The sequence below is a fragment of the Stigmatopora argus genome, chromosome 2 (assembly GCF_051989625.1).
Source record: "Stigmatopora argus isolate UIUO_Sarg chromosome 2, RoL_Sarg_1.0, whole genome shotgun sequence".
Classification (NCBI taxonomy): domain Eukaryota; kingdom Metazoa; phylum Chordata; class Actinopteri; order Syngnathiformes; family Syngnathidae; genus Stigmatopora; species Stigmatopora argus.
The window spans coordinates 13,073,129-13,096,349 of NC_135388.1; the positions used below are offsets into that span (position 1 = coordinate 13,073,129).

The window sequence follows — 23,221 nt, forward strand, 5'->3', positions numbered from 1 at the left end:
TTCGCCATTTTGGCGCAGAGGGGTTGCTTTTGGGGTGCGGTGAGGTGTGCCCTAATAAGGCTGCCTTTCAGGGCCAGCACTGTTTTATTATCGGGGGAGCGTGTGGCCATGGCTACACACTCATTTGCTCCACTTTTATTTTACGCGTGCTATTTGGTGCGCCGAGTGACGTCGGCCGGCCTTTGCCGGGCAAATGTGTCCATAAAAATCAGCCGAGCTTGCCTAAAGGCTGCGCTCTTTTACGCACGGGTCCTCTTGTTGACAGGAGGGGAGGGGTGGAAGGGGCTGGCTGGGGGTGATACCCAAAAGAGTCAACAAAAGCACGTGGTGGTTGGAGATGGACTGCATATGGAAAGGAATAGACCCCCCAAAAAACTCACTGAAGCCATTAGAAGTTTGGGATTTATTGTGGAAATGAATGTACAAATATAATATTGTTTCTAAATGCGGGTAATGACTTTATATATATGTATATATATATATATATATATATATATATATATATATATATATATATATATATATATATATATATATATATATTGTATATATGTGTATATATATTGTATAATGTATATATGTATAATGTATATATGTGTATATATATATATATATATATATATATATATATATATATATATATATATATATATATATATATATATATACATATATATATATAATCCAGTGGTTCTTGCACCAAATAACCAAATGTCTTGGACATTAATCCTAATTTGGAGTGCATTTTTTTAACCTCTGGGGCATTTATTTTATCCTTGTTATTGAGCGTAAGTGACAATTAATCACCTAAAGAAGATAAAATAACATTTGTGTTAAAATTGTTGCAAGGGTTTAGAGATTTTTTTGCGTTTTTTAAATTCTTGTAAATCCTGTGTTGATTTATGTAACATGCAAAATACATTTATGTTAGGTTGTGTTTAAGGCCGCTCATCAACGGGCAGCATAATGTTGGGCTATAACTTTTGATAAGGTATTACGTCCCCGAATTAGATAGTTGTCTCTGCTCCATTTTAATGTACTTTGAGTAAAATAATGTGAACAATAGGAATATGTTTAGTTCCCTGTTATTTCTACTTTTTATATATATTTTTCCCTATTGAATGCGGCTCTCTAATCATTGGCATTTCTTCTAGCTTGCAGTACAGGACGGGGCTTTGCTTTTTAGTCTTGAGTATAGTGCCCTCTCGTGCAACATCATAGTCGACCCCCCCATCACCCCCCCCCCCCCCCCCACACACGCACGCGCGCACGCTTTTTGGACCCAAATGAGTGTGTATCGTAATGTGTGGCGCTTCCTTTCTTGTGTGTGCAATATTCAGCAAGTGAACGCATCATCCCATTTGCATGCACTGGTCTGATTAAAGGGGTTTGGGAGTTTTGAGTGAGGGAAGGAGGGGATATGACACCCCCACTGTCTATCTCTCTCTTTTCTCTCGCTGTGACTCGGCCCAGTTTCCCGCTTTTGGCCGTGGTGCATGGGTGGGGGGTGGAGGGCTGGGGTGGTGTTTATATGTGTGTGGGTGGGGGGGAGCGGGGTTGATGATGACAGAGGTCGGGTCGCGCTAATGGGCCAGTGAAGAGCGGCGGAGCAGGAGGAAGGAGCACATACATTAATACACTTGTTCTCCCTTCTCCAATCAGCATAGGTGTGTTCATTCTTTCTAACCCTCACCCCCAAACGCCTCCCCCTTCTTCCACGGCCTCCCCCTCCCTTCTCTCTCTCCCTCTCACTCTCTATCTCTCCCTCTCTCTCTCTCTCCCTCTCTTTCTCTCTCTCTCTCTCGCTCTCTCGCTTCCCCACTCTCTCTCTTACCCACTCTCTCATTCGCTCTCTCCCACGCCAGCGCACATCCACGCCAAATTCGCTGCGTTCTGACATCTGAGTTCACTGTCAATCTCTGTCTCCTTCGCAGGGATATCCCCTCCGTCTCCTTCTCCTCTCCAGCACCCTTTTGGAAACTATTTTTTTTGTTCATCCGAACCTCCTTCCTTCACTTCCACGAGAGAAGACCGGTCATCATCGTGGGTGTTTTTTCCCCCCACATTTTTTTTTCTTTTTCTGTGTGGGCCGCGGACAATCAAGGCTGCATAGTTTGGTTTTGACAGCGACAGGATGCCTCAAAAAGGTGAGATTTTTTTTTGAAAATATATTTTTTTGTTGACTTTTAAATGGCTGATTTTATTCCCCTTGATCATTTCTCACAGTCATTTAGTGCTGGGTTAACTTTTCAGGATATTTTATCCTGCTGTCTCTAATTTTTAAAAAAAAGTTAAATAATTTCAAATATTTTTTTAACCAGTTCAATATGATTCATTTTGCCGTATTGAGAAGTGGAGCAAAAAAGTCACGTTGGGCCAAGCCAGTGATCATCGTGGAGAATTGGGCGCAATGACCCGTTGAGCAAAGGCGTCAGATTGATTCATGCCGACCACTCAGCCAAGAAAAATACGCAGCCCCGGCCCCCATTTACACTTATTAACAACAACAAAATGCCACTAAATTGCCCACCTATTTTAAAATTATTGAATTAAATTTTCCATCACGTTAAAAATCAAAATTTAATTAAAATTCGCATTTCAATATTCCCTCTGATAATATTAACCAACACGCAAGTAGATATTTCAATCTTGTCCCCAAATAAATTAAAGTATTTTTTTTCTGAATGATACATTTTATTATAGATAATTCTCAATATTACAAATATTAAACACAACTTTAAAAATATTGAAATCATTTTAACTGTCTTGAAATGCCTGCCCAATTAGATTTTTAACATAGACATCATCTTGCAAAATCAGTGTGTCCCAAGTTTATAACAAAAAATGAGGCCTGCGTGCATGTACTTTCTCTGCGTATCAGAATAAGCATATTAAATTAAGACATTGTTTTTCCGGATTACCGAAGCAAAAGAAATGCAGATTAGATGGTATGGTTAACCCCGGCGACAACAACGTTTGAGCTTTCGACCTAAAATAAATGATTAACCACCTGCGCCTTACAAGCTGAAAAGCTCCTTATACGGTGTCACTTAAAATAATGCTTATTTCAACTCATAATTTTATATTCAAGAGCGTTCCCGGAAAATCTTGCTTTACACGTGCTTTGCGTGTGATGGAATTTTCAATGTGATTAATGACTGAACAAGTGCACACTTTGGCCCCCCAAAACACAGCCTGGTATATTAGGGCCATTTTAATCGTGATCACAACACACACACACACACCAAAAAAAAAACTTCTCCCTCACAGCCTCCCACTTTTTTTTCTTATCTTCGCCCCCCAATTGAAAAGCTTCTTCTCATGCATTTGTCTTTTTCCCAATTGAGCGCCCTACTGCGCTCTTGTGTGTGTGTGTGTGTGTGTGTGTGTGTGTTTGTGTGTGTGTGCGTGTGTGTGTGGACGCGCTTTACAACGGCCACCAAACAAGCAGCTCCAAATATTGAACACTAAGAAATACTTCTGTTTCTCCTACTTTAAAAAAAAACAGAAAAACAAAAACAGCATTCACACGCCTGCTGCACCGGGGTCACGGCCGCATGTGTGTGTTGAATGTGTGTGAGAGAATGTGTGTGAATGGTCCCGAAGGGGGTGGGATGCGTGCCTCCGGCTCTTTGTATTAATGTGAACTTGTTGGTGTGTTTAGTGGGGAAGCTGTGCATGTTTTTAGCGGGCCAGGCCGAGCTGTCGCCCCGGGTTTGAGGGAGTCTTTGAGGGAGTCTTTGAGGGGGTCTTTGAGGGGGTCTTTGAGGGGGGCATTGTCGATGACCCTCCCGGGCCCAGCACTGTACATTTTTTTTGTTTTAGCCTGGGATGAAGTTAGAAAAAGAAATGAAGCAAAAATATTAAGGCTTTTTGGCATCATTTGAAGTGGCCTGGAAAAAAATGCGTATTCAAATCAATTGTGGTGGATATGAAAACAATTTGGACGACAGTTTAAAGTTGGATTTTTTATTTTGAAAAAAAATGAGCTGGAAGTATAGAAAAATAACATTGAGGCGAAATAGGAGAATTTTCCTTCAAATGTAATTGTAAGTTTAAATAAGAGTTTGAGATTTGAGGGACACCAGTAGCTTTGGCTGTGCTAATGCCTTGTTTTGCTCTGTCCTATAGGGAGGCATTAAATAGTGAAAACGGCAGATGATTGACTAAATTGTAATACAGTGGACAGTCAACTCTGTTTCCAGGCAAGTTTAATATGCAAAAAAATGACAAACATGCAACACAAACGAGGATGCTAAATTGCACTAAATCTTTTCACAGTAAAAAAAAAACTATTTAAAAAAACGAGTTGATGGAAACATATTTTAATGGAAAAAAAACAAAGGTGGTTTTGCTTTTTTGAATGGGAATTTGTTTCTAATTTGTAATTTCCCCTGTGATGCTTATAGAGTACCACAATCAAGCCACGTGGGAGTCTGGCGTAGCCTCGATGATGCAGAACAGTAAGTTTGGTTTTTGCAATTCTTTATTTGCTGTCAAACTTTCAAATGTGTGTGTTTGCATGACCAACCCTGTCGTGGTTGTTATAACGTTGGGTGGAAAATGGGGGAAAAAAGAAATTAAAAGACGAGGAGGAAATGTATTCTCGGCCTTATTTTGCATGACTGACATTAGGGAGGTACGTTGTCACTTATTTGACAACCATTTCATGCTAATTCATTTTTTGGGGGTGCAATGAAAGTTATTATTGAACAAGTTAATAAGACGAGCTGGAGAAAAGTGGGGGTTGGACTATTTTTCTTTCTGCTTGAATTGCTATTAAATAATTGCACAGGCGCCTGCATTAGCGTTAAAGCCGTCCGAGGCTATGCTTGCATGAAACATGAGCAGGGAGAAATAATGTCTTTATGCAAATGAGTGCGTCATTTTCAAGTCTCTCTCTCCCACACACACTTACACACACACACACCACACGTGGCTAGACCGGAAGTCGCGCTTTATTGAAGTCGTGCGTTGAATGCTGTCTTAATTCCTGGTGAAAAGAACAACAACAAAAAGGTTAAACATGAACGTTTTCTCTCTTGCTGCTGGACAAGAGGTGTATGACATCTGTGATGAAGGTGTGTGCCATCACTTTATTTCATTACATCTTCCATATGCACTCGTGTCTGTGCTGTAATGTGTGCGCAAAAATTAAATGAATAAAATAAATTAAAGGTTTTACGCACGGGCCCAAAACGGGGGGCTTTTCCACGGGTTGTCCAGAGGTCGCGGCCGTCTTTTGTGCGGGGAGCGTCTCAAAATGACACCATATGCTTTGCCGGCGTGATCAGCGCCAGCGGGCACTTGGGGGAATTGAGCCATGATTAAGACTCAGATGACAGCTTTTTTTTATTGATCCAGGCTGTTTTTTTTCTATTTGTAGTCAATTTACGCTAATTATGACATTGATAAATCAAAGGTGAAGGAGCAAGTCTATTAATTCCATCTAATCCTGGTATTAGCGACGGGCATGATAGTGGATTTAGCATCAATCAGGGGTAGGATGGAAGATTATTACACGGAGTGATCCTATCAAGAAGCGCGCAAACACTGCTGTGCGCGTTTGTTGTCAAATACAAACAAGGCTGCGAAGAGCAAAAAAAAGGGAGGCGGGGGGAGAGAGGGCGAGAAAAAAAAAACACTACATGTCACTTTTAATATGTTAAGATTCCGGGCGCGCCCTCGTTTGTGTGACCGCGCGCAGACCCCCCGCCCTCGGGCCCCCTTAAAAAGCAAAGACTCCCCCTCGGAGGGGAAACGAGTAGCCTCCAATCGGGTCTGAGTGATATCCAAATGCAGACAGAAAGGCTCGTTTTTTATCATGCTACTATTTGTCGTGACGATGCGATTTCCCAGCGCGGGAGCCGTGTCACAAAGTGACGTGGCTGCCACAAAAGTGCTCCAACTGATCTTTTCAATTAGCCTCCCGTGCATGATCCGAGGCGACTTCCGCCCATTCCCAGAAATTAAGCTCAAACTTTGACGTGCGGCGAGCTTTATTTTCAAGACAAATGTCAGCCAGGCTCATCATATTTGCTTCCCCCCCTTCGTCTATATTTGGAGCTTATTTATGGCTAAGGAGCCCTGGCTCCACGAGTCAATGTAGCGGGAGGCAGCGCAGGGGAAGGCAGCAGGCGCGGACACGGACACGGAGTGCGGGGCGGACGCAGCCGGGAGTCCTCGCTCCCTTTCGGCTTCAGGTTTGCGGGGCTCCATGATTGATTCTTAAAAAAAAAAAAATCTTCCCAAACGTGTCCCCTATCGCTCGTTTTTTTTTTTGCATGTTTTGGACTTTTATAGACAGGCGATTTCAAGTACTAAAAGCTTCATTTTTTGAGCCAAGATGGATTCCGACGCTGTTGTTTTGACATCTAATCGTTGAAGTCTGCATGTTTTATTTTGAGAAAAAAGCAGATTCGATCATTAAGTGCAAGAGGAAATCACTTTTTTTTTATTTTAATTTTTTTAACCTCCGTGTACGTTTAATTTTTGTCTGGATTTTAAGCGTTTTTTCGTGTGCCCACGCAGGTCACAGCGGCGTCAACCAGCTCGGCGGCGTTTTCGTAAACGGCAGACCGTTACCGGACTCCACCAGGCAGAAAATCGTCGAACTCGCCCACAGCGGTGCTCGGCCCTGCGATATCTCCCGGATACTACAGGTGAGCTATTCGCTCCTATTTCCTTATTTCCATTTTTCATTTTTTTTCTCCCCCCAAACATTTTTTTTACCTCACTAAACAGCTTGGTAATAAGTGCGCAACTGCAAACAATGCGCACTTGTTTTTTTGGGACTGTGGACATAAAAAAAAGAAGAGGATTCAAAGATATGCCTGCTCTAAATTCAAATCAAGAAAGAAAATTAAAGGAAAAAGAGAGATAGATTTACTGTAGAAAATGCCTAACCATTCAAGGCATATTTTCTGTGTTTATAGACCCATGATGAAGTCCAAGTGGTGGACAGTGAAAAGGTGATAATGACTTGAACGCCATCACATGAAATTCCCCGGATAGTCCTAAATAATGGATGTCAATTGTGTCTTTTGATCTCCATCCAGGTGTCCAACGGCTGCGTCAGCAAGATCCTGGGTCGATACTATGAGACGGGCTCCATAAGACCGCGGGCCATCGGAGGCAGCAAGCCCAGGGTCGCCACGCCGGAGGTGGTCGCCAAGATCGCGCAGTACAAGCGGGAGTGTCCGTCCATCTTCGCCTGGGAGATACGGGACCGGCTTTTATCGGAGGGCATCTGCACCAACGACAACATACCCAGTGTGAGTACACGCGAGCACGTCGCAATTAGCCAATTAACTCGCTGACCCGGTCTTGACGGCGATGGACGTCCAATTTTTATCAAGTGTTCGGGCTCAAAGCGAATGCTCCAAACTGAGTGACATTAAAGGTGGTGGATATTCAATATATTTGAAGTCTCAAAGGGAATGTTGACTTTTCAGTGCCATTGACGGCGATTGACGTCCAATTTATTTTGAAGCTCAAGTCTCAAAGTGAATGCTCCGAATTTTTGTCAGACTTTCAATTTATTTGAAGTTTCAATGTGAATGTTCAAATTTCAGTGTCATTGACGTAATGGACGTTTCATTTATTTCAGATCTCAAAGTGAATGTTCAAATTTCAGTGCCATTAGACATCCAATTTTTTTGAAGGCTCAAAGCGAATGCTCCAAATTTAGTGTCATTGAGGGCGATAGATATCCAATTTACTCGGTTTCATAGCAAATGTTCAAATTTAATTGTTATTGACGGCGACAAACATCCAATTTATTTGAAGTCTCAAAGCAAATTTTCAAATTTCAGTGCCATTGACGGCGATACATGTCCAGTTTATTTAAAGTCTCAAAGTGAATGCTCCAAATTTAGTGTCATTGAGGGGGATAGATCTCCAATTTACTTGGTCTCAAAGTGAATGTTCAAATTTCACTGCCATCGACGGTGACAGACGTCCAATTTATTTACAGAAAACGAATTCTCCAAATGCATTGCCATTGACGGCGATAGACGTCTAATTTATTTGAAGTCTCAAAGCGAATTCCCACGCTTCTGAGCCATTGGTGGCGAAGACGTCCAATCCACGCTGGCCCCTCCCGGTCAGCAAGGATTGGACGTCTATCGCTGCCAATGGTAACCAACTAGTCCACTCACCCACGCTTTGTTGGGGTCCCTTCAGGTGTCCTCGATTAACCGAGTCCTCCGCAACCTGGCGAGTGAGAAGCAACAGATGGGCGCAGATGGCATGTATGACAAGCTGAGGATGCTCAACGGTCAGACAGGAAGTTGGGGGACCCGGCCCGGCTGGTACCCCGGAACATCAGTGCCGGGCCAGCCCAATCAAGGTGAGCCCCGATCATCTGAGAACACCTTTCTCACCTTCCCTAGTGTACACCTTTTTTTTTTTTTTCCTTCTTCCATTTTTGCCCGGCTTGCCCTTGCACGTTCCAAACAATTAGGCCTCAATGCCTCCACTGTCCCCGGCGTGAACGTGCGTGCCAAGCGGGGAGGTGTGCGTGCACGAAGGAATGTTTCCGTCCACACGCAATGATGGCTGATGGGAAAAAAAAACTCCTCCATGCAACGTGTAATTGCTCATTAGCGGGGGCCTTTGTCTTTTCATCTTTTCTTCTCCCTCTCGTTCTTTTTCTCTTTGCACGAGGCGCAAAAGAAGGCAAGGCCCACGGCCTCGGCCTTCCAAATGCAAAGCAAATAAATAGCTCTTATAGATTTAGTCGGAACGCAAGTCAGACGCGGCAAATAATCATTTGCTTAATTGTTTGAGCGTCATTTGGACACGTGGTGGGGGCTATTAACGAGCATTAACGCGGAAAGGATCACATTAACTCCCATTCATTATCATGATGATCATTAGTACATTTTTAATACGCGTATGTGAGGGGATATAAGATGATGAAAAATAGGAATTTGTAGCTCGTTGGGAGAAAAACTCAATGGATTTTAGTATAATAATAATTTAAACAGGAATCTATATGTTTCTAGCATGATTTACTGGGGCCTTGGAAAAAGGCCTTCGAGCAAAAGGTCTTGTCAATTGCCAATAGCAAACATTCAAAAAAAATAAATAAATAATAAACATGACGTCATGAATAATTGTTGAATTATGAAACGCCGTCTCATGCACCTACTTTGTTTCTTAACTGCCCTTCAGCCGAACATTCTCACTTTAACAGGAGGCATTGAAGAGGAAAATATGCGTTGTAATGATAGATTAAACTATTAATAATATCCATCTGCTACGAATAATAATAATTGCAATTTCATTAATGGTATTAATGTAACAGAATTATGTGCAACTAAAACAGTTGCTGTTGTGAAAAGCAAAACTATTTAAACTCACAATTAAAATTGTTAGTATTAATAGGATTGTTAGATTACAACGAAATTTGCCAAATATCAATACATCAAAAAATATTCTTATCATTGATAATTATAATACAATTAACAATTTATAATAATAAGTGAAAAGAGATGGCGGCCTACAAGTGACATTTTCAGTGCACATAAATTGAGCGCAACGTAGTCTTTCATGTCTATAAATCCCGTCTCTCGGATTTAGTCTCTCACTTTCTTTTCACTTTTAAGCGCTTTCTCAAGAGTGTTTTGATCCGGCCTCAGCGGCTGAAAGGTGCCGCAATTGCTTCTCTATCTTTTTTTCCCCCTTTTCTTTTGGTGTTGCTGCTGCTTTTCCGCCTCACTGGTTGAGACGTCGCGATACTAAAGAATGCGTTTGTTTCCCAACGTTTTACTTGGGAGCAGAGAAAACAAATCCCATCTAGGAGCGTCGGATAATAGCAGCACTTTTTTTACTGGATTATCCTCAGACAATATTTGGCTGTATCAGATGATGCGAACATTTGCCCCATCGCTTTCTCGACGTGATAATGACGTCCAACAGGTTGACAGACATTAGTCGATAAGCCCCTTTTTTTTAGGGTGGGGGTGTCTTGCCGTCCTCGTGGTGGTGAATAGATTGGCCTTATTTTGGAGTTGTTTAGAGGGCTGTGTGTAGGGCGGGGGCTTGCATGCTCTCTCCTCACTCATTTGTTTCCAATTGAGGACAGAAATCCTGAGTGGCGTGGACGTGATTAATGATGCTAGTGGATAAGGGTTAACACACTGGACTCAAAGCTCTCCGCTCGGACACAATGGCAAAAAGACTGCGGCCTGCGCAGCTCCAGTGGGAGAGGATCCTTTTGTCATCCCACCCCCTCGAACCGCACATATTTTACACCCACCGTGGACCCAGGCTGCTCGTCCCTGCAGTATCCACAGTTTAATGGTTTCCCTTTACTCCTCCGGCCTTTGTATGGGCCTGAAAAGCCTCCTTTGCTATTCAAAATAAAGTTGGTGGTCACCTCAATGGATACACCGACGCCCATATGGGAGCCACCATTGAGCCTGTGGGTAGGGGGAAGGTTTGTGTGTGTGTGTGTGTGTGTGCTGGTGAGTTTGGGTTTTTAAAAAAACATGCCTCTGAAAAGAGGCCAGCCACATCTTGACACATTTCTCTTTAAGCTTTTGGCAATATGCAGCATTGTGGCAGAGTTAAGTTTGACCCCCCCTCCCCCAGTTCTTGTTCCCACAATATTTTATAAACAATACAGTGAATTGGGAAGATTTGACACCGTCCACTCGTACATGTCAATCCACTTACGATTCGTTGCCATTTGGAAAGAATCCGCTTAAAAAAACCTGAATAATGAAAAGTGGTATCTGCATGGGATCTCATGCATCAGATTCGAATGACCACTATTTGCAAGAGTAAAATAGGTTAAAGTGTGTAATAAAATGCATGCCTTAATTTGTAACTCAACATCCTTTATTAAATCTAATATGTTTTTCTTCCTATCTCAACAATTGAAGCCAGCGACTCTTTTGGGCTTATTGTTGCCAAAATAGAGAAAAAAATAAACAAAAGATTTTGTGATCTTTGAACTGAAGTCTTGTATGATTTTCACCTCAGAATTGAGCATTTTCAGACATTCCACTGTAGTATGACTCAAAGGGCAAGACGATGATGTGAGATGCCTTCAGCCATTTGGAAATATTTTTTGGCAAAAAAACCAAACAAATAGCAGGGCCAATTGAACCAACCATCAGCATTTCGTTTTTTTATTCCTCTTTTTTGACAGCCCCTCAAAATACGATGCTTTCCTGCTCTCTCCCATACAGATGGCTGCCAACCGCAAGACGGCGTAGGAGAAAACACAAATTCCATCAGCTCTAACGGCGAGGACTCTGAAGAGACTCAGATGCGTCTGCAGCTCAAAAGGAAGCTGCAGAGAAACCGCACCTCCTTCACGCAGGAGCAAATTGAGGCGTTGGAGAAAGGTGCGCACACAGCATTTTGCAACAATGGAAATGATTGCACATCATTGAGGACTGATGTTGATATTATTTTGGCAGACATGAGGAAAATGTAAAATACAGCCCTCAGTAATATGCCATTTAAACTAAACCACTACAATAATGAAGATGAACAGAAATTTCTGACAGTGACAATCAAAATTTAGAATTATCTTTTTAATGACAGATTCTTGTAAATTTTATTAGAGTGGTCATGGTGTGTAAAACAATGTATCCTCAAATACACACGTCACATTTTTTTGTATATAGTTTTTGAAACAAAAAAGGGACTTAAAACAGTGGATAGATTTTTGCATGTTATTTTATTTTTTAAATTCTTGCTAAATATATGCCCTCAACCAGTGGTCCTTAATTTATTTATTTCATTAGCACTAAGTAGCATCTCTAGATAATATATTTGCTCTCCAAGCACCATCACCATGAGCAACATGAAAATACAGTATTTTAGTAGAAAGACTATAAAACAATCTAAAAAAAAATGCAATCAACTGTAATACACAGTTTCAACATTAGCACTGTGATACAGAAAAAAACAATACAATTAAATTAGTATTTTGCACACAAACGTTAAAAATGCAACCTAAAAAAATAAATCCTGAAAGATTAAAGGCAGATGTTATATTAAACCTCAGCCTTAAATACAATTAAAATATACCTAATTCTGGTCATTATGTTGTCAATTAATTTGAGACAAAACTATGACTTCAAAACTAATATTTCTGCAATGGTCTCCAGAAAACATCATGATGCGCATATGTACTAATATCCATGATCTACATTGCAGAATTTGAAAGAACTCATTATCCAGACGTGTTTGCACGTGAGAGACTAGCGGCTAAAATCGACCTCCCGGAAGCCAGAATACAAGTGAGCGCCCGCTTGTTTTTTTCCATCTCTGGGTCTATTTGAAGATGCCGTGTTTACTAAGATGCCCCTGTGCTCGGCAGGTGTGGTTCTCCAATAGGAGAGCCAAATGGAGGCGGGAGGAGAAGCTTCGCAACCAGCGTCGACAGGCCAGCAACTCCTCCAGTCACATTCCCATCAGCAGCAGCTTCAGCACCAGCGTGTACCAGGCCATTCCACAGCCCACCACGCCTGGTAAGGCTCAAACCCCTCCAAACGTAAATGCCATAAAACACACGCTCGGAAATTTAATGACTGCGTTGAAGGAGCATCTTGCACAAATCTGTCGTTTTCATCATTCTTGAGTGTTCGTTACGTGTGAGAGCCATCGTTAATTAATAAATGAAAAAAAAAAACCATTTTAATGATGGCAGTGTAATGATCTGCATCCTACATGAGTTATACCCAAAATGAATGCAAATAACATTTACTTTTTAAGCGTAGAAGGAAAAATATAGAGAAATTGTTTACAATTCTTGTTATACAAGTCATCTACATGGTACAACCTATTGTTTTGTCAGTTATTATTGTTCTAAGAGTACCTGGGTGGAAGCTCAGTAGCTTGAGCCTCATGCTCCTATTGCGGAGGCCCGGGTTCGAGTCCCGCTTGTAGGTTGCATTAAGAAAGATATCAAGCGTAGATAACCTGTGTGCAAAATCTACCATATCAATCGACTATTTGGCAATTATAGGGATCACATTATCAAGACATTCCTGATTTGGATATGTAGATTCTTTCAACAACCATCTTTCTAAAGAAGGTCATTTACACTAAATGAATAAAAAAAAAATCACTGTTGTACCAATAATAACAAGGGTCCACTATTCTTCTAAAATAGAAGAAAAACAAAAAAATCTAGATAAACCCTGAGTTCTTAAAGCATATTTATACTTGATCAAATGTATTGCTACAATAACTATGACAAAATGAGGAGTCGAGGTTAACCACACAAATGACAATGGATGTCTTCCATGTTGTTTTTCATTCAGTGTTTAAGCTGAGTCTGCAAATCTTAATTGTTTCAATTAATAATGAATCACGTTGTACCTTTTCTTGTAAAGTTGCCATTTTTTTAAGGGTTTATCTAACCACCATTTTCATCAAATTCATTATGATGAAAAACAACAACTGAGAGTTCACGTATCGGGGCTGTAATACTGATACTCCATGAAATTGTAAAGAGACTTTGTGGATGTGGTTTTTAAAAAAATGGAGCCCGGACTCAATGTGTTTTCATTCATCAGATTGGAGGCGAGCATAAGAATCAAGGATGCAGAACTCATTTGCATTATGAACCACATCACTCGGTTCGACAGCTGTATCACTGTAAAATTGCCTCATTATAATATAACATATGCGCAACAAATTGATGGATAAGTAGTTTTTCGAGGAAAACACTTCTCATATAAATCATGTTTAAAAAGGCTTTACTCACAAAAATTTGCACTAGATTCATGAAAAGTTTTGATTTTAACAGCGAAATATTTCATTATATTACAATTTTATACGGCGCTATTTTGCTTCTTGAATGACACATTTTCATTCAATCAAGTCAAATTTGTGGTGGTGCAACCAAATACACTAGTATCTGTGGGCGTTACTCAAAATTACTAAAACATATATAATAAAAGCTTTCTATCTATGTTAAACATATCACTTATTGATCTCGAGCCAAACCCTCCCATATAAATTGCACTGGCCATCTCTTACCTCAAAGGGTGTCAATAAGAGACATTTTTTTTCTTCTTTTACTAAATACTTCAACGTACTTGGGCTGGCTTTGATTGAGCTAATGCAAAAAAATAAGTCTTTCCTCTCCAGTATTCATATCTTCTTCTCCTGTGCTTCCAGTTTCGTTTACTTCGGGCTCCATGTTGGGTCGAGCTGACTCAGCCCTCGGCAACACCTACAGCGCACTGCCCCCCATGCCCAGCTTCACCATGGCTAACAACCTTCCTATGCAAGTAAGTACAGCTCAACGTTCCTCGCTCTACCGCACGCTCACGGGCCGGACAATCCAATGGCATCGGACTCGACCGCTGAGCTAATGTCCGCATTTTCCCCCTTCCGTCTACTTGTAGCCCAGCCAGACCTCCTCCTATTCCTGCATGCTGCCTACCAGTCCGCCTGTGAACGGGCGCAGCTACGAAACATACACGCCCCCGCATATGCAGGCACATATGAACAGCCAATCAATGACTGCTTCTGGTGCCACCTCAACAGGTAGGCAGACAGTTCATTGTTTACCCAGCATTCTCGGGAACGGGGGTGGGAAAAAAAATGAAGCGGTCGTCGTGGCGGAGTGCCAGTCATCTGCCACCTTTCCTAATTAGGCGCTACTACATCATGTGTATTTCAATTGCTTCTGGATGGAGCCCATAGTTTAGTTCCGGTCCATTAAGGGGGGCCGCCAAACGTGGCCGTATATATATATGTCGTATATATACACTTCTAGTCATGAGCGCTTAATGGTGCAGAAGCACATTTCCTCTGTGCTAAATTGCTAATTAACGTGATTCATCTGCACTTGTAGTCGCTATTTAAATGCCAGCGCACACACAATCTTTTACGGGGAACGTTCACCTGTTCCGCAAGCTCTAGCTGACTTTGGACCAACGGCAGTGTACATTCCAGACTGGTTACCAGGAAATTACATAGAGATAAACGGTTATGGTGCAATGTCAGATTACACCATAGAAGGTCAATAAAAGGGATTTGTTAATCTTAATAATATGTCCTTGTCTAGAAAGCTTACGGTGAAAAGTATTCCAAATAATCTTATTACTGAATCGAAAAGGAAGTGGTAGGGATCATCTACAGCTTAGGTTGTTGGGATTTAAGTGGTAGGGCCCGACTGTCCTTTGGGTTTTCATATTTAACCAATCTTTTGGGCGAAAATTCATGTTAAGTACATTAACACTGATCTTCACAATGACATTCGCACTTGTAGAAAGCTTAGTCTGCAATGTACAACACGGTGAAAAAGCCAAACAAAAACGGCAAAAATAGGGCTACGAAAATAATGTCGTACGTAAAATTACTAGGAGAACAAAGTATTGATATTATGAGATTAAAGTCGTAATATGGGTACGAGAACATCAAGTAATATTATGAGATTGAAGTTGCAGTATTAGTATGAGGAAAAAAGTCGTTATATGTATGGATGCAGTGAGGCTAATTTAGCTAAATTAACTGTTATGTGCAATTCCCATCTGATTTTTGGCACGACTGAATTTTGGACATGAGATTTTCTTTTATGGTATTAGTTGTTCATTTAAATGAAATGCCCAGCAGTTTTTTTCTTAAAATGTAAATTTATAATATATTATTTTCATCATTCCAACTCTTGACTATATTACTTTACACATCAACATGTTGAACTCATTCAGAATATTTTGTACTTTTACCACTCAAATTCAAACCAATAAAATAATAGTTTTGGAAATAATTCCGATTTCTAAAAAATAATCATTATTTGTGGTACTTGAAATATTGTGGGCCAAAGTGTGTTCCCAACATGGCTAAGACCTTCTACGACATTTCCCCCCAAAAAATCAATTTAATTAGGTGAATATTGATGCATGTTTGTTGTCATCTCGTCTAAAATAATCAGGATGATTTACTATTTTATGGGGTATTGTTTGAATCATTGAAAACTGACTCTTGTGTTTCTTGATTTGTAGGACTCATCTCTCCTGGAGTGTCTGTCCCAGTGCAAGTCCCAGGGAGCGAGCCTGACATGTCTCAGTACTGGTCTAGACTACAGTAGAGAGAAGAGCTACTTCACTTTGTGAGCAACACGGACTCCGACGTGGACCTCCTTATATACACACGACACAAACACACACAAGAGGAGGACTAATGGCACAAGGCGCATTCAAACGAGGACCGGATTTAAAAAAAAAAAAGACAAATGGACCTCTGGATAAGTGGCCGCCGGTGTTACCTTTTTATGGAACAACAGTTTTTTTTTTTTTTTACTATTTCCAGTCATTGTTTCCTATTTTTCTTTCTGGTGTATTAGTAAATGGCCATTTGTATGTGAATATGAACGATCAAGTGCTGATAGATGGACTGCTAGGAAACCATGTTGTCGACACTCTGCCATGACTATCTTTTTAATGTGCTTATGTATATCCAAACGCTCTGTGCATGGACGCTGTTGCATATCATGAATGGAGGGAAGACTCTTGGAAAAACTATTTATTGTTCCCACGAGGAAGAGGCTGCAGTCCAACACTCACACGCACACGCACACCCAAGCACGCACGCACGCACAGGATGGCTATCAAAAGCAATCCGACTGGGACCTCAGCCACAAACCCGCGAGGAGCAACGTGGAAGCCTGTAGTCTGTAAATGGTAGACTGCGTCTTTGCTCTAATTTCTTTTGTTTCTTGTCCAAATGTAAAGTACTTGTCTTCCCTCGAGAGAGAGCGAGAGAGAGTGAGAGAGAGCAAGAGAGAAAGAGAAAATAAATCTCCAATAAAAGTTGATTTCATTTTATAACGCCCTCTCCAACCCCCACCAAGAATATTCTATAAATGTTCCATGCATCAAAAATACATTTCTTTAGGGGTCAGGTACAATTTGTCTCTTAGCTATAGTTGTATTATAGTGTCCTATGGTCAAAAAAATGTGTGCAACTAGAAATATTTAATTCTTATAATTATGATTAAACATTGCTTGACAGAGTTTTAAACTTAAGTGTTTGGCAGTTGTTTACAAGTACATATCAGATTTAATCATTGTTGATTGTAAAACAGACCAAAGCCTTTGTATTTCATCTAGTACACAATGTTTTATTTTTATTTTTTAAAGATATTAGTCTTGTGTTGCAACATTTTGTAAACACGTCTTGGGTTTGACGACATCGGCTTCGAGTTTGTACGACTGCGGCGGAGCCCTGCAGTTCTTATTTATAATTGAAGACCATGGGAGGGTTTGTTTTATGCTTTTTTTTTTTTTCTCCATCATCTGTCATGCTCTTTTTTGTTCTATTTTATTTTTATGTCGGTGTGTATGTAGAACATGGACACACATACGGGGTTTACGTCTGGGCAAATGGAGATAAAAACGTCGACACGCTGTCTCTTTAAATATTTCAATTTAATTTTATTTAAAATGGAGCTTTCTAAATGTATTTTGTGAAAACTATAAAACATTTTGTACAGTAAAATTGTGTCTGAAAACATTTTTTTAAGATGTTTTTATTTTAAACCGCACATCCCAGTATTTGTGACACATTAAAACATGGCAGAGAAGAGAAAGAATGTGTGCCTCAAAGTTTTCAGGTTTGGGTTTTGAATCTTGGGTGGAGTTTTAATGTTCTCTGTCTCCCAGTGTGGGTTTTCTTAGGGTAATGCATTTCCAAAACATTGGGCAACATTAAGAACAAAAATTTCAATCGGATCATGATAACTGAAAAACTACACTTATGCTTTTTCCGATTGGACGGAAGAATTTTGAATGGCAGAAGCTGATGTTCTACTTTAGGCAGGCACAAGAAAACATTTTGCCATAAATTATTCTTGTGGCCGACATTAAACAATTCTCTGGGCTAAGTTTTGGGATGTTGAATATTTTGCTTCTACAAATTTGTTCCAGTTGACTTCTTCACCGTTACCTGCTTCTTTTTCTAAATGTTGTGTTGTTGTCTGCTAAGGTTAAAAAAGTAATGAGCATACTGTGACAAAATGTCGGTTCCCAAATTTAGGGACTGAAACTAAAAAAGGCATCTAAATAATACATGCAGATACCAGAACCATTGAAAAAATGCACTACCAAATTATGTGTACTTTGTTACTTGCCACCACTTGAGTGCTGGGTGTAAAACGGACAAATGCCAGTGTGACACTTCCAATGTGCACCACACAAAAAAAGCTGTAACGGATAACAAACGGGTCTTGATGTGAGGTGCGACCAATCACAACACACAATGAGGGAAAAGGTCAAGGTGATTCGCTGTCTAGAAGACAACGCGGCGGAGGAACAATGATGACGGGAAAAAGAAAGAGTGCAAGTGGGAAAGCAGTAGCTGGGACTTATTTTGCTTCGCTTGACGTGACAGGGTTACCGAGTGAGATTGTGTCAAAAAGATGGACAGAGTTCACGGTCAAACAGCAGGGAAATTTCTACAAATAGTCATGTGCATGAATACATTTATGCAAATAGGTAATCCAATTCACTAGAACTATTATGGAAATTGTATGTTCCATTTTATGAGTAAATATGTTTTATCTAATTACAAAGGAACCCAAAAAAGTTGTGTTCTTTTTTGATTAGCCATTTCCTTTAAAGATGGACTGAAGTGTTTTGATTACCTGATACATTAACTTTGATTTTGGTTTTATAAGATTAAAGCAATAACATTAGAAAAGAGAATAAAATGAGGTATTTCATATAAGTTTTTTAAAAAAGTAATTCTTAAGAGTTAGCATGTATAAAAAAGACTGCTCTTACTTGAAAATTCAGACTAGAGAAAGAGTATGAGACGTGAATTAGCAAACTTTAAGAACACGACTAAAAAGAGGTTTCATTATTTGATTTTGCATTTATCGAACACTTGGCTCGCCACAATTTAGCCAATCATTACTACCGCCACGTCATGTGACACCAACTATATGAGCGTGGCTTTTCGTGTTTAATTTGAGTTTTAACCTATGAAAATCAATTTAAAAAAGAAGCTTTATGGCACAGGACAAAGCAGTAAGTGCTCCTGTAGCCATTGTCAAGATTTTCAATTGATGACTTCCTACTATATAAATTCTGGCAGTTTCAATTTTTTCCTTTGCACCCTTAATATTCTAATTGCGTACAATAAATATACAGAAGATATTTATACCGTTCATGCCAACGATATACTAAATTATTTTGAAAAAACTTGATGTTTTTTTTCCCAGGTAGTAACAAAAAATGCATTGATTTGGAAAATTTTATATATATATATATATATATATATATATATATATATATATATATATATATATATATATATACATACATATATACACACACACACACACACACCAAAGTCAGATAAAATTTCAATGGTTAAAATAAAAAGTTGTATTTCATGAAGAAAATGTTACAGCTATTAATAATAAATGTTAATATTGGGAGATTACAGTGCATTTTAGAAAACTATAAAATTCACGTTAAAAAAAAATGAATATTGAAAACCTTCAGTCTATGAGAATAAAGTTGTAGTACTGTAACCATAAATATGATGTAAAAAAAGTAGTCTGTGAAAAACGTATGAGAAACAAATGACATCTTATTTGTAATAAAGATTAATTGTTATGATCCATTATTTGATAACCCCAAAATATTATCACGAGTACAATGGGGATTTTAGTTTTCTTTTTTTTAATATTGTATGAGACTAACATTGGAATAACACAAGGAAGTTAGAAGCCACATTATTCACAAACAGAAAGGTGGTAAATTCCAATTCAAGAAAGACACATCGGCCCATTGGCCATCTTGTAAAAAGGCAAGCAAGATGGAGCAAAACATAATCTCAATGTTTTGAGGTGAGATGTAATGAAAAAGGATTTTTGTTTTGCTTGTTTGCTATTTAAGGCCATTCTATTTTTTTAACAAAGTGTTTGTCCATAAAAAAGGAAGCACAATACCGTGTAAATGTTGTTGGCTTTTATTGTTAATGAACCAAGTCCAAAAATATGAGATGATATAAAACGTGTCCATTTGAGTGGAGGTTACTGTGGTGCCCCTGGCTGGCTGGGACAATTGGCAGATCCCAAACGGCTTGGCAGCGGGCATTTAGAGCGGGATGGCATTTTGTGGGCGGGTGAACAAGCGGGTTGATGTGGCATTCCAGGTGCCGCTCGCCACTCCAGCTCTAGAAATCCAGGTGCTTGTTGCCAGAGCCACAGGCCGAAGCCGCCACGGCTGCTCCTGCCACTTCCCCCCTGCTCACACGACTCACCGTCTCAGACAAGTCTGGAGGCAAATGCAGTCGCTACACAAATGAGAGTGAGGGCGGGGGGGATATGAGGGGGAGATTATTAGCTCAGCTGGCAAAAAAAAGTGGATCGACGTACAGTCCATGTACCCTTCAGTGATGTTTATTCACAGAGCCGTGTTGCGTTGAAATTGCATTAGATGCTTCAGCACGCTGCACAGTGCTGGCAGCGTGGGGTAAACCTGCTAGCGTGTTGCTAAATGCTTCACAGAGCTTTAGGTCTGTTACGTCTAAGGGAAGCGGTGTGTGTGTTTGTGAAAGAGAGAGAGGGCCGCCACAATGGGCTGTGTATGGCAGGGGTTCTTTAACTTTTACTGTCCTGGAACAGCTAGTAGGAGGTTCCGTTTCTTAAGGACTCATTCACAATGCTAATTATTGACGGTTTGGTAAATAGAAAGAAAAACACTTCAATTAAACTCAAACTTAAAAATATTTCTGTGCGTGTGTGTGAAACAGGAATTGCCAGGAATAAAAAATGTCAAACTTTTCATAAGCGCATATACTGTTGTCTCATAAATGTACACTGAATTCTACGCAGTAATACCCAGGAAAAGTGTACATGAGCGGATTGTGTCTCTCATACAAATGACCAGCCAAGTCTTTTAGCTGAGTTACTTACTTTATAGAAAAGCTTATCTGTGGAGCAGCCCTGTGCCAACTCAAAGCACAAAGACGGTAAGAGGTTAATGAGGGCCACTCGTGCAAAGCCTCCTAAGACCAACACGCTAACTGTTAGAAAGCTTAAGCGGGGCTACGCTGCTCCCTCCAGGGTTTGCCGGAAGAGCCGCCTATGGTCGGCCAATGAACAAAGTTTTGAAGAGGCTCTTAGAGCGGGAGAGGCGGTGAAGTGTCCCTAGAGTCGAGTGTGCTCAGGACAATGTCGGCAGAGTGTTGCTTGAGCACCTCTGGAGGTATCAGAATAAAGGCATTGTGGGTACAAGAGGAGCTAAAGCCTGTAATTTGCCCCTGAAAGAATCTGCTAAGACATCTGAAACCTCCTGGTCAAAGGCTGTATCTCACCTCCTCCCCCCAGACTATCCCCCAGCTCATTCCTGTAAGGCTTCTCTGCCCACTGTATCCTTACCCCTCCAGACATGTAGCTCTAGGAGAGCCCTACCACTCCCCCAGATACTTATCTTTTTCCTAATGAGTAGGTGTTTTGGTACGGGCTTTAACTTCGTCATTACTGAGAGACTATTCTGTAGTACGCAACACTTTTTACCCCTTTAGGGTAGACTGCTTCCGTCTTTCGCGGTGTCCTGTTTATGCAGTGATAGAGGCCAAATTGGACAAAATGTTCAAACAGGAAATGTTCAGGTCGGGCACGGTAGACATGTTCCTCATGCTACTGTGGCCGACAGATCCATGTGGTATTGAACTCAAGAGGTCTCCTTTCTGTGAGCTCAAGGCCTTTGTGAGATGAAACAAGAGGAGAGGTCTTAATGTGGCACAGAAGATTATCTAGGGCGGGTGAATACTGAGACACTGAAGGACCTATAATTTAAATGTTGGTTAGGTAAGGTTACATGGGAAGGATGGGAGATTCCTGTTGGTTGGAATGACATTAGATACGTTTGACATGTTAAGGTCGTCAGGAGGACGGATGTATCTGCGCCCTTGACATTAATGTATTGGATACTTCGTTGAATTTCTGGTCATATGGAAGATGAAAACACAGCCACCTATCGATTCCAATTGTCAATTAGGATTTGACCAATCGATTGTGCCTTCTTTGCAAAAACCGGTTTATTGTGCATTATTTGCAAATGCTGGGCCTGTCCTACAATATAAATTGCTTACTTGAATAAGCCTCAAATCCTTTAAAATGGTACACCTAAAACATTTCTGGCACCGGAAACTACCAGAGAACGGATTGAGTATTTCAACTCACACCAAGATCTGCTCTTTCTCCACACACAAACTCACATGTTGGACTTGCGGGGGCCTCCAGACGCTCTGCTTCCATCCCTGCCAAACTTCACCTGCGTAACCTTTCGTGTCGTTGGCTCAGTCAAGTGTAATTGAAAAAGAAAAACAATGCATTGATCAAGCCTGGACTCAGTCCTGCTTAGTGCACTGCAGCGGAAACAGGCTACTGAGCTGGGGATGGAGGAAAATCAATCACATATACATCATCCTCAGAGGGTGAGTTAAAAAAAGAGCGAGATCACACCGTTGTCTGGCTGTCACGCACCCAAAGCATTGGCTTGGCTGTGTCTGTTTGGCTCTGGGCTGTGTGGACACACTGAGCATGTGCAGAGCGAAGGTCAAAGCAATCCACAAGTTCAGCTCAGCTCCTCTAACCTCTGAGTTCAGGGGCACATGAGAACAATCAATGGTAACATCAAAGTTGGAGGGAGGAGCAGACAAAGTCAATCAATCGGCTCAACACATTCAAGGGAAAACTGATGTCCATCACCAAATAACAAGGAGAACGCAAACAGATTGGCCGTAATAACGTAATTTTTTCCAAGTAAGTTTTAAATATACTTAACTCTACAGAGGTTATAGGCCAAGTGCAAATATCTGAGAACTTATTGCCCAAAGTATGGAAGGCTCTAAGTCTGTTTCCCAATGACCTGCACACTCCACGGTGTAAACAAGGACATCCGGAAAACCCTCAGAGGCATGGTGGGGTTTATGTGTGAGAGAAGTCTTTCCCAGCTGCCTAGCAACCTTCATGAAGTTGGAAGCCCAGGGTAAAAGTCAACAGTGAGGCAGGGAATGGGGGGGGGGGGTGCTGGATAAAAGTAGATGGCGGGAAATTAGACTATTGGCTGTGTTGCGGAAGAGTGACGTCAATATCGACGTACGCCACTGTGTTTGTGTGGCTACGGCCATATAAAAGTATGTGTGTTGTGATGTCATAGCTTTCTCCCGGGCGGCGGCAAGGGTCTGTGGCTCGGCTCAGCTCCGCTCCACGGCCAGAGGGCTC

General features: G+C 40.8%; 2 protein-coding genes across 11 annotated transcripts in view; one reads left to right on the top strand and one right to left on the bottom strand.

Annotated features, from left to right (window-relative positions):
• pax6b (paired box 6b) overlaps nt 1-17,493 on the top strand; it is a 33,869-nt gene extending 16,376 nt beyond the window's left edge. For 2 of the 10 annotated variants that reach the window (XM_077624692.1, XM_077624684.1), the window contains 13 exons: nt 1,935-2,147; nt 4,410-4,463; nt 5,052-5,081; nt 6,532-6,662; nt 6,936-6,971; nt 7,059-7,274; nt 8,185-8,350; nt 11,202-11,360; nt 12,181-12,263; nt 12,344-12,494; nt 14,152-14,264; nt 14,382-14,523; nt 15,984-17,493. In XM_077624692.1, the coding sequence (XP_077480818.1) occupies nt 2,135-2,147; nt 4,410-4,463; nt 5,052-5,081; nt 6,532-6,662; nt 6,936-6,971; nt 7,059-7,274; nt 8,185-8,350; nt 11,202-11,360; nt 12,181-12,263; nt 12,344-12,494; nt 14,152-14,264; nt 14,382-14,523; nt 15,984-16,069 (1,380 nt within the window). In that variant the 5' untranslated portion in view covers nt 1,935-2,134 and the 3' untranslated portion in view covers nt 16,070-17,493. Of the gene's footprint in view, nt 1-1,579; nt 1,668-1,934; nt 2,148-4,131; nt 4,206-4,409; nt 4,464-5,051; nt 5,082-6,531; nt 6,663-6,935; nt 6,972-7,058; nt 7,275-8,184; nt 8,351-11,201; nt 11,361-12,180; nt 12,264-12,343; nt 12,495-14,151; nt 14,265-14,381; nt 14,524-15,983 lie in introns of those variants that run through there. The other 8 variants (XM_077624732.1, XM_077624741.1, XM_077624698.1 and 5 more) reach the window with 8 other exon arrangements.
• A 2,447-nt stretch (nt 17,494-19,940) lies between these two features.
• The window catches only part of elp4 (elongator acetyltransferase complex subunit 4), a 45,931-nt gene continuing 42,650 nt past the window's right edge, over nt 19,941-23,221 (bottom strand). The window contains exon 10 of the mRNA XM_077590446.1: nt 19,941-20,283. Within this exon, the coding sequence (XP_077446572.1) occupies nt 20,164-20,283 (120 nt within the window). The 3' untranslated portion in view covers nt 19,941-20,163. The remainder of the gene's footprint in view (nt 20,284-23,221) is intronic.